This window comes from Alosa sapidissima, chromosome 3 (genome assembly GCF_018492685.1).
Source record: "Alosa sapidissima isolate fAloSap1 chromosome 3, fAloSap1.pri, whole genome shotgun sequence".
Taxonomy (NCBI): domain Eukaryota; kingdom Metazoa; phylum Chordata; class Actinopteri; order Clupeiformes; family Clupeidae; genus Alosa; species Alosa sapidissima.
The window spans coordinates 15230986-15241144 of NC_055959.1; the positions used below are offsets into that span (position 1 = coordinate 15230986).

General features: G+C 41.7%; 1 protein-coding gene across 1 annotated transcript in view; it reads left to right on the plus strand.

Annotated features, from left to right (window-relative positions):
• The window catches only part of lasp1 (LIM and SH3 protein 1), a 17891-nt gene extending 10341 nt beyond the window's left edge, over positions 1–7550 (plus strand). The window contains exons 5-7 of the mRNA XM_042085671.1: positions 4378–4465; positions 4647–4741; positions 5529–7550. Of these exons, the coding sequence (XP_041941605.1) occupies positions 4378–4465; positions 4647–4741; positions 5529–5702 (357 nt within the window). The 3' untranslated portion in view covers positions 5703–7550. The remainder of the gene's footprint in view (positions 1–4377; positions 4466–4646; positions 4742–5528) is intronic.
• The last annotated feature ends 2609 nt before the right edge of the window (positions 7551–10159 follow it).

A 10159-nucleotide genomic window follows, 5' to 3' on the forward strand; every position in this document is an offset into this window, starting at 1 on the left:
CTGATATACCCAAACCCCGAAGTGCTTCTATATCGAACTCCTCAAGTTATTAGGGCCTATCACTCGTATCTCTCATGTCGCACAGGTTGATCGCGTTGTCCTCAATTTTTTGGCAAAACACCAGCAGCACAGCAGCCGATTGAAAAAGCTGTTTCCGGTGCGTCAAATTGGTGGGAATTTTCTTTTTAGCTTTCGCAATGCTTACTGCACTTCGGAATTCTTTTGTTATTTTTCTGCTTGTTCCTGAGTTTTGTTACATCTATCTTTTTCATTTGTTTAATTCGTTTAAAATGAATAGTGTACATATTTGGTTAAAATCGATTCCCTATTTTAGTTTTCGAAACTTGTGTTGGTTGGTTCAATCGATTGTGCAATCGATTTTCGAACGTAAAGTGACAGCCCTACTGCATACACATAAGCCTGCTAGACCAATGTAATCACTGGACACAGGCAGATTAATGGTTGTCTCCTTTTTCCACAATCTTTAGATGCAATATGACTCCATACAAATTCATGTACATGAGGTTGTGGACAAGAGAAGACCAGTTTGAATTTGTGCAGCTATGTTTATATTAAAGTGCTTCATCATTTCTGACTTTGGGTTAAGGTTAAAGTGGAGCCAGCAACCTTGTTTGTATTTCTTAAACTTGTGTTTGTTCCCATATTGCAGTGCGTCAGATATGTGGTTGGTAAGCAGTGAGCCTAGCCTGAGCATGGTGTGAGTTAGCATGTTTCCCCACACTTGGTTGGTAGCATTCAGTACTAACAGACTCAGAAATCTTGACAAAAAGTGTGTGTGTGTGTGTGAAGAGAGAGAAGCATTAAACATGAGTGCTTAGAGTTGCATTTTAAACCTTATTCCTTGATCCAAAAATAGTAGTAATTCACTAAACCAACACAACTTGTGCGTAATACAATTGTGTGGATCTAACAAAATACTGAAATCTAACAAAACACTGATTATCAAACCGTTTAACCTGCTGCAAGCTCATTTCTAGAGGCATAAAAGAGGTTTGTGCTAAATTCTTCTTGGAAAATGAGTTTGGAGTTCTTTACTGAAAAGTGCTCAGTATGCAAGATATGCTGAGTTCACATATGGGACCATGTTTGTACATGCCCATGTTCATTCCGGTTCTCTTAGATAACCTATCTGACTGTGTGTGTCACTTTTCTGACTGTTTTTCTTCGTGTGACTTTAGGTCTTGCTGCAGTCTGTTCCTCACGATTCTTTCCTTTTGTCTTTTTTGGCCTTTTTCTTTCTTTTTCGCTCACATCTTGAAACGATTTAAGTTATTGGCCAGGATGGACTTAATGTGGCTCCTGTGTGATTTGACCCCAGGAAGGCTCTTCCTTTTCAGATGTGTTAAGGCACACACACACACACCACACGCATGCTCGCACACACACACACACACACACACACACACACAAAGCTCTTCCTGCTCTAGAATTGTAACTCAAAGTGATGTACCTGCATCACTGTTTGATCTCTGGGATTGCATCACCCATGGCCTCTCTGTAGACAGGGGCATGGTTGCCTAGCTAATGCAGATGTCCTGGACTTCCTGTTGCTATGTCATTCCCTGTTAGTTTTTAGATAGTATCTAGCTATACTGTCAGATAGCCTGCCCACGTGGTGTCATGGTCAGACAGTCTGGGGCGTGCAGCCAAACAAGCCAGAAACCCTGGTGCAATCCCGTCTGACTATTCTCCATGTCCATTACAATAGTAGTGTATACTCACTTCCAGAAATGTGAATAATTTTAATGATGGTACCAAAAAACAGACATTTGGCATCTGCTGACATTTGGCATCTAGTGATAAACCGTTTACTTGCAATCAGCTTGTTGGAGTGGCACACACATTTTTAAATAACGTCACACATCAGCTGAGCTTTGTTATTGGCTTCTCTTGGTGTCTATCATCACGCCTCCTCCATTCAAAGCGTTCCACCCATGGCTATGTTTAGATAAAATGTGGGCCGATTCTGGCTTGCAAGCCCTGTCAGTTTTAGACAACGCCCCTGTAAGAGTGACACAGTGGTGTCATCTGCTGGATACAAGAGGTACTGCAAGAAACACTTACCCAGTCTCCTGATCTTACAAGAACTGGGTTGAATTTAAAATTGACAAAACATTGCAAAGCGTATGATTCAACATACACAGTGGTGGGTTGAACACTGTTGTTTGCGCAAGGGTGCTAAGAGTTGCTTTCTTATCAAAAACGATCCCGAGCCTGATAAAATCTACGTAAATATAAGTTTCCTTTTCACTTTTCAGTCTCATCTTTCATCTGTAAATGACTAAATAGATATGCTGTGCTCCCTGCCTTTTTAATATGGCGGGTTTTGTATACACATCAATGTTTATCAGATAGCATCTCTGATACACCAAAACTATATTCACCACCTTGCAAAGTGGGTTTGTCTCTCTGATAATGACATTACTGGCAGAGATTTTTATGTCAGTCTAGGGGATCATGTATCTGTAAAACATGATTTTCCCTTCGGTGTGGCCCAAGGGAGCTGTTTTGGTCCTCTGCTTTTCTCCCTATATGCTTCCGTTAGGAAACATAAATCAGCATAATGTAAACTTCCACAGCTATGCAGACAATACCCAAATATATATTTCAACAAACCCAGATGGCCTTTGCTCCCTTATCGCATGCTTAGCCTCCATTAATCAGTGGATGAGCAACAATTTTTTAAAGCTAAATGATGATAAAACCTAGGTACTTTTGGTTGGACCAAAATCTAAGCGAGACACCGTTCTTAGTAATCTTGGGAACCTGGCACACCAGGTCAAATCAAAAGTAACAAGCCTCGGTGTCATCTTAGATACAGAGTTCAAGCCCCATATCAGTAAAGTTACCCAGACAGCTTATTTCCACCTGTGAAATATTGCCGAAGTGAGATGCAAGATGCAGTGAAATTAATCCATGCCTTTATCACTAGCATGTTAGACTACTGCAATGCACTTTTTACTAGTCTCCCAAAAAAGCATAAAGAAATTGGAACTCATTCAGAACTCTACTGCTAGACTTTTAACTAAGACCAAGAAGCGGGAGCACATCACCCCTGTTTCCTATAGAATTAATTTTAAGGTTCTGTTAATTACTTACAAAGCTCTAAATGGCATAGCACTTTCATATCTCTTAGCTTTTAATATCTTATCAACCACAAAGGAACCTTAGATCTTCCTATGCTAATCTAATCTTAATTGTGCCACACAAGCAAAGCAGAGAAGCTGCTTTTATCCATAATGCACCAAAGCTATGAACACCCTGCCTCTGTACATCAAACAGGCAAATTCTGTAAACATTTTTTAAAAAGACCTGAAAACATACCAGTATATGAGAGCTTTTAGTTAACACACTTTTATCTTGTAGCCTATTTCTTCACTTTATTTTACATCCTGCTGCTGCTATTTACAGTCTTCCTATTTTCAATACATTAATTGAATTGTATGTGTTGTATCTCCTTACCATCTTGTGAATTCTCATTCTTGCTTAATTCTAATTTCTGATGTTTTATTTATTGTTTTGTTTGTTTGTATTATTTTTTATTTATTATTGTGTTAAATGCTCCAAATATAAAGCACTTTGAGCTGCATTCTGTGTATGAAAGGTGCTATACAAATAAAGCTTATTATTATTACTATTATTACCGGTATATAAAACTACCTGAAAAGACTGTTACATAAGTACATCGTTGCACACCTTTACAACAAAGCATCTTTTAAACATCCCCTCAACTCTTTTTTTTTTTTTTTTTTTAAGTATATTTTTTGGGGCTTTTTATGCCTTTAATTTGATAGGACAGTGGAGAATGACAAGAAGCGAGTGGGAGAGAGAGTCGGGGTGGGATCCGTAAAGGACCACGGGGCGGGAATCGAACCCGGGTCACCGGCGTATGATGCAGGTGCCCCAGCCACTTGCGCCACGGCTGGGGCCTATCCCCTCAACTCTTTGTGATTTGTTTTACATTTTTGGTATTCAATTGTTACAGAAATGTAATGAAAACATTGCTGGCTTTTCTTCTACACTCCACTTTTGAAATGCACCCTTGCACACCTACGTTTGGCTTTACCATCACAAGGCATTAGATTGGTTGTGACATTGGTTTGGTTTGGCTTGGTTAATCGTCAACTTGTTTTGACCAGCACCTTAACTCTGCCCACATTTAACTCCATCTCCAAGTATTACATACCCCCTCTAATCGCCACAAGGCCAGTTCTAATTTGCAGCAGGCCAAGTGCCTCTCTTCTCACGTCATGTAACAGTTGCATAATTGTCTGTGTGTCTTAATTGCATAAATTAATTGTTTCTGATTGTGTGTGTGTGTGTGTGTGTGTCTCTCTATGTGTGTTTTCACTCCAGATCAAGTATCATGAAGACTTTGAGAAGAGCCGAATGGGTGGAGAGGGACCACCCCAACAACCTCCACCTCAGCAAAATACTACCTCAGGTGGGCACACACACACACACACACACACATACACACACGCCTCCACTCATTCTAAATATAGAGCATAAATCATCTTCAAGTAATTTGACCTTGCTAATTTGCTCCTTTCCAGTCATGTAACTGAGTTGCGTGTGTGCTGTTGCTAATGGTCTGTCCCCCCTGGTCCTTGTGTGCTGTGTAGCGTACCAGCCTCCCGCAGCCACTCAGAACTACCACTACGAGCCTGAGCCCGAGCCAGTTCGTCAGGCTGCTGCTGCTCCTCCTCCCAGTGCCGGGGTAATCTCACACACACACACACACACACACATGCACACACATGCACACACACACACATGCACACACACACACACACACACGTGTGTGTATGTGTATATATATATATATATATATATATATATATATATATATATATATATATATATATATATATATATATATATATATATATATATATATATACAGTTATGTGCAGAATAGCAGTGTGTTTTAAAAATTGATCAAATTTGTGTTATACCTTTACAGAAAGTGAAGAACAAGTAATGTTAGGCTGTTCAAAAAAATAGCAGTGTTTGCATTTTTCTTTACAAACTCAAACATTTACTGTGTAAACTGAAAAATGTCTTAAGATTTTGCTTTACTTTGAATCACTGCACTAATATCTAGTTGCATTACCATTATTTCTGAGAATTGCTTCACATCAACCCCCCCTCCCCTCTGGAAGGCAAAGAAACAAAACAAAGGATCAAACTTTTGCATTGAGAAGAATCAAATATTCAGAAAGCAAATTTAGTCATATGAAAGGCATTTCTTGTGCAACACGATTGTACACAAAATAAACACATTCTAGACGTGATTTTGATGAGATCTCCTCCTCCCGGTTGTTTGATAGAGAATTAAGCATTTGCATGAACGGGACTCTTCATTGTTTTCCGAGAACACATTACAGAATTGATTTTCAATGGATATGGGTTTTTGTGTGCGGTATGTATGGGAAGTACACTAAAACAAACACACTCTTAATCTGTCGCTGTTAATAACTGTGCGGGTGTTTTTGCGTTTGCAGAAGCGGTACCGGGCCGTATACGACTACGTGGCAGCCGACACTGACGAGGTGTCCTTCGTGGACGGCGACGTGATCATGGACGTGCAGCAGATCGACGAGGGCTGGATGTACGGCCGAGTGGAGCGCACCGGCCAGGTCGGCATGCTGCCCGCCAACTACGTGGAGGCCATCTGAGGGGGACGGAGATGGAGAGAGAGAGAGAAAGGGGGATAGAGGGGGAAAAAACAGACTGGAACGGAGGGAGAGGAAGGGAGGGCTTGTGTGTGTGTGTGTGTGTGTGTGTGTGTCTGATCTGACCACACCACAGCCCAGTGCCATCTCATGTTAAAAGCGCTTTTGTTTTTTTGTTTAGTTTTTGTTTTCTCTCTTCATCTCGTCCACAAACATAAGTTATGTGTTTGTCGAAAACGTAAACAGGCTCATCTCTGTACAGCAGAACTCTCATCGAAATCTGCATATAATCACTAAACTGTACCTTAGCACCACCCCACACCCCTTCTACCTGTGTGTCTGTGATGTCTGTCAGCACTCATGGTGTGTCTGCCCCCCTTTCCCGTCTGTCTGTATTTCTTTGTCTTTCTTTCTATTTGTCGGTCTGTCTCTCTGCCTGACTGCATCTGTCTCGATCCAGAGAGGGTGCTATCACAAGTGGCACTTAAGTCTTAATGACACACCTACACCTGTATGGATACATATGTGTACATAAACACACATATACACTCAGTACATATCTTAACTGATGCACACAGACCTGTAGGCTTCAGTCTGTAAATCAGGGGTCATCTGAATCAGCACTTCTTAAACAAACAGGACCCCACCCCAATCATTTAGCTCCAGTTGTCATGACAACGATCGCAAGCATATACTCCTTTAATTTTTATTGTTTTTCTGTTTTAGTTTTTTGTTTTCTTCAACTCATAATCAGCTGTATATTTTGTCAGTCAGGCATAGTGTAAAATCTCAATGGTAGGCAGTCAATGAAGCTTGAATTTTAGACTTGTGATCATTCCCTTTTGTCTTAATAGACAAATCTCAGAGGTTTGTCCATGGGCATCAGATATGAGAGTGGGAGAATCTCGCGTCACGGCCAGTCAGGGCTAGATTTCTGGGCTTTGGAAAAAGGTGGGAACACAGCATCAGCGTTTAAGCATAATGGCTGATGCCTGTATATGCCACAGTTATGTTTTTACATCAACATCTCCAGTGCCAGCAGGACCTCTTGGATTATGGGTATTGTGGTCAAACTGGAATCTTATGTTAAAAACTCCCACTTCCATCCTAATGGTGTCACAATGGGTGTGATATGAGGAGTGCAGTGAGCATTCTGCGGTGACAACACTGTCCTTCAGGGAGTTGCACTCTGAACTGAAGTCACGGTTTCTTCAGCATGTTTGGTGAGCATGCAGTCTCTGTGATGACAAGGTAGGGAACTACAAAAAATAAGAATGCATTTATAAAAAATGAATAAGATAAAGCACATTGATGTGTGTCTCAGCTCCACTCTTGTCATTCATACACTGATCAAAATATATATGGAGGCATTTGCTGTAAATGCACCTTTTAAAATGGTTTTGATTCCTTGTCCTGTCATCACTGAAAGTACTGCCTGTATTTCAGTCAAACAACATGCCTGTCGATATAAGAATGGCTTGCTGTTGGGGCTGCAGACTCATCTCATAACCTCATATGGCATTGGGGACTGGGTTGGTGTGGAGTGGTGTCCTTTGCCAGCCTTGGATGAGGTGGGGCGGGCAAAGACTGGCCAGGACAAAACCAGGCAAAGCACAATGTTAAGTCATTCCTTTGAACTCTCATTCTTTTTTTGTTTGTCTCATTTCTCTTCTGGGACATTGTGTGTTGTGTAAAACTATCAGTGATCAAATGCTCTTTATGACATCAGTTATCATTGTAACTTTTTCTTTTGTCATGCTGTTTCCATTCCTTGTCTCCATTGCTGTTGTAAGAGACAGTTGAAATGCCAATATGAATATCATTGAAATAAAAAGAAAAAACTTATTTGTATACCAAGAGAGGCCTGTGTCTCTAAACAAGCTTGACCCAAAATGTTTTCTGCTGGTCTCTGTTCTAGAGCAGGCCTACCATGCACGTGAAAAAAAAAACAGCCCAGTGGATGAGAGGGAGACACTCAAAGTCCTCCTCGCATCTCCTTCCCCTCTGATTTTTCAGTGTGGTATTTACATATTGTCGAAGACAAAAAAAATTGGAGAAATATTAATATCTGGCATCGGTGTTATTGCGATGTGAGCAGAGAAAAAAAATGGTGAGTGTGTCTGTGTGCATGCACATTTGTGTGTGTGTGTGTCTGTCTGAGAATGCATGTGTGTGTGTGTAATTACAAGACCTGTGTATTATGAGAGAGGGGTGATCACTATTGTCCACTGTTGGTTAATGGTTTGAGTTTGTGAGGGACGAGGGACATATCTAGACTCAGAGGAAAGCAGTTAGAAAATAATTGCTGCTATAAATCCATACCATGAGCATTCACATAAGCCTATGTATTTTGTGCTGTAATTGCAGCAAGCTATATGGGGATGGGGGGGGCTAGCACAATGCAAGATACCCAGTCTTCTCTTGTCATTATTGTAGTGTTACCTATCACTGTGTGTAATGGCCACTTGTCCAGAGCTACTACTGCAACATTCTCATATGAAACAACTATAGTGTATGCCACTTCTCTGATGCCTCAATAAATCCAACATTGAGCACATGTGCAGATGGATATGGGGGAGTCTTGTACCAGCCATACTAGTTTCCTCCCGTAGCAAACATACGTTGTTTGTACACAAACATTCATTTTAGGCCTACACATAACTTCTGTTTGGAATTTGACACTGTTGCTACAGTATATTATCTGTGTAGTGAAGACAGCACAGTATTTGTGCAGCATCGGCCAAGTGTTCTGCTGTGAGGACGTCCGCTCATTCTCGCGCTGTTGGTTATGCACGTGGAATTGTACCGATTCTGCTGTCAATAAAAAAGATATTTTTTAATCAGATGTTCTTTTTTGTCTCTATTCCAATATGTCAGACTAATGGGTGATTTTGAGGCAATGTCAAACATGGAGCTGATTGCACAACTCCTTGCACGCACCATAACGGCACGCACCCATGCCACTTCATTTACAAAACGTTCTAGAACCCACGGAGCGCATCTGCTGGGGAGGGGTCTCCCGCAGCTGCGAAATGTATTCCGCTCCGGTGATTCCCGATCTAGTCCGACTGTCGCCGGTGTTTGTCACGGGCCTGTCCTACAACATACCTCTGTCATACGCGGGTTATCTTCCCGGTCCGTCCCGACAAACACCATGTTGGACATCTTGGTTCTGATGTTCTTCGCCATCATCGCGCTTGTTTTCCTGTCGTATATCATCTACATGCTATGATGTAGGCTAGCCTAAGACGTGACGGGTTGCCACAACATATCGCGAATGAGCCAGATCCCTGGTGTTCTTCTTGTACAAAGGTGAGGTAAATCTCTTAAAAGTGCTACAGGCCAAACCGCGCTTTGGACAATTTTGACAATTTGTTTGGTGCCAATTCTTGAAATCCTGTGTTTTGTGGTGATGTCATATCATCTACGAATTTTCTTCACATTTTGTCATTTGATGTGTGCATTTATGGATGAGAAAAAAACATAATTCGGAAAGCATGGTAAAAACTACACACTTCCTGCAGGCTCGATATATTCGTCAATGATTTCACTGGCATCCTTTGAACCGTGGAGATACCCAAGAGGGACCATAATACGTGTGGCACACAGTTCGTCAATTGTCGATGCAGATCCCCTGTGGGTGAACATGCAGTCTAAAAATACGCTGTTTGATTTTAGGAGGGAATACCTAGAGATGGCGTGTTGTGGATTGGACGTGGGCACCTGTGCGCGCTCACAACAACAGGACATAAGTGAACATCTGGACGAACAATGGAAAGATGTTAATGGAAAAACATTTTCTCGACTTCCATAGCCCCGTGTGGACATATTAATGGTCGGTGCAGATGGCCTGGTTCATCTGATGCTGACTGTTTCCTGCGCACGTTTCTCCACCTGCTCCTCAACCCCTCACTCTGAACTCTTCACACTATTGTACAGCAAGGAGGGTTTGGAATAATGGAATAATGTTAGTAAGCCTGATGCCGCCCCCCCCCCCCCCCCCCCCCCCCCCCCACACACACACACACACACACACACACACACCCATGTGCATAGTGTTTCTTTGTGATTTAGTCGGCAAAGCACATTATGAATATATTTCTTTGTTCAATAAACGCGTATGAAGAAAAAGATAGCCTCCCTGACTTATGAGGATGTATGCTTTCTCGATTCAAATCCGGGTGCCCCTGATAGGGGGAGACATTGGGTTACTTGAGTTATTCATTCAGGAAACCTCATAGTAGAAGCTATCCCACACGGTAATTTAGGCTGTGTGGTGAGATTGCCATTTTCGTAGCACTGCAGTGTCAATGGTGCCATGACCGCGCTTGAATTCACATCTGAAATAGCATTGCGCATGTGTTTAACTGTGTGCTTTTAAGATACATTGGGCTAACTGTTTTTGGCCACGTAGCCTAGCATCAGAGTGGAACAGTGGATCTAGCGACACCAAGTGGAAA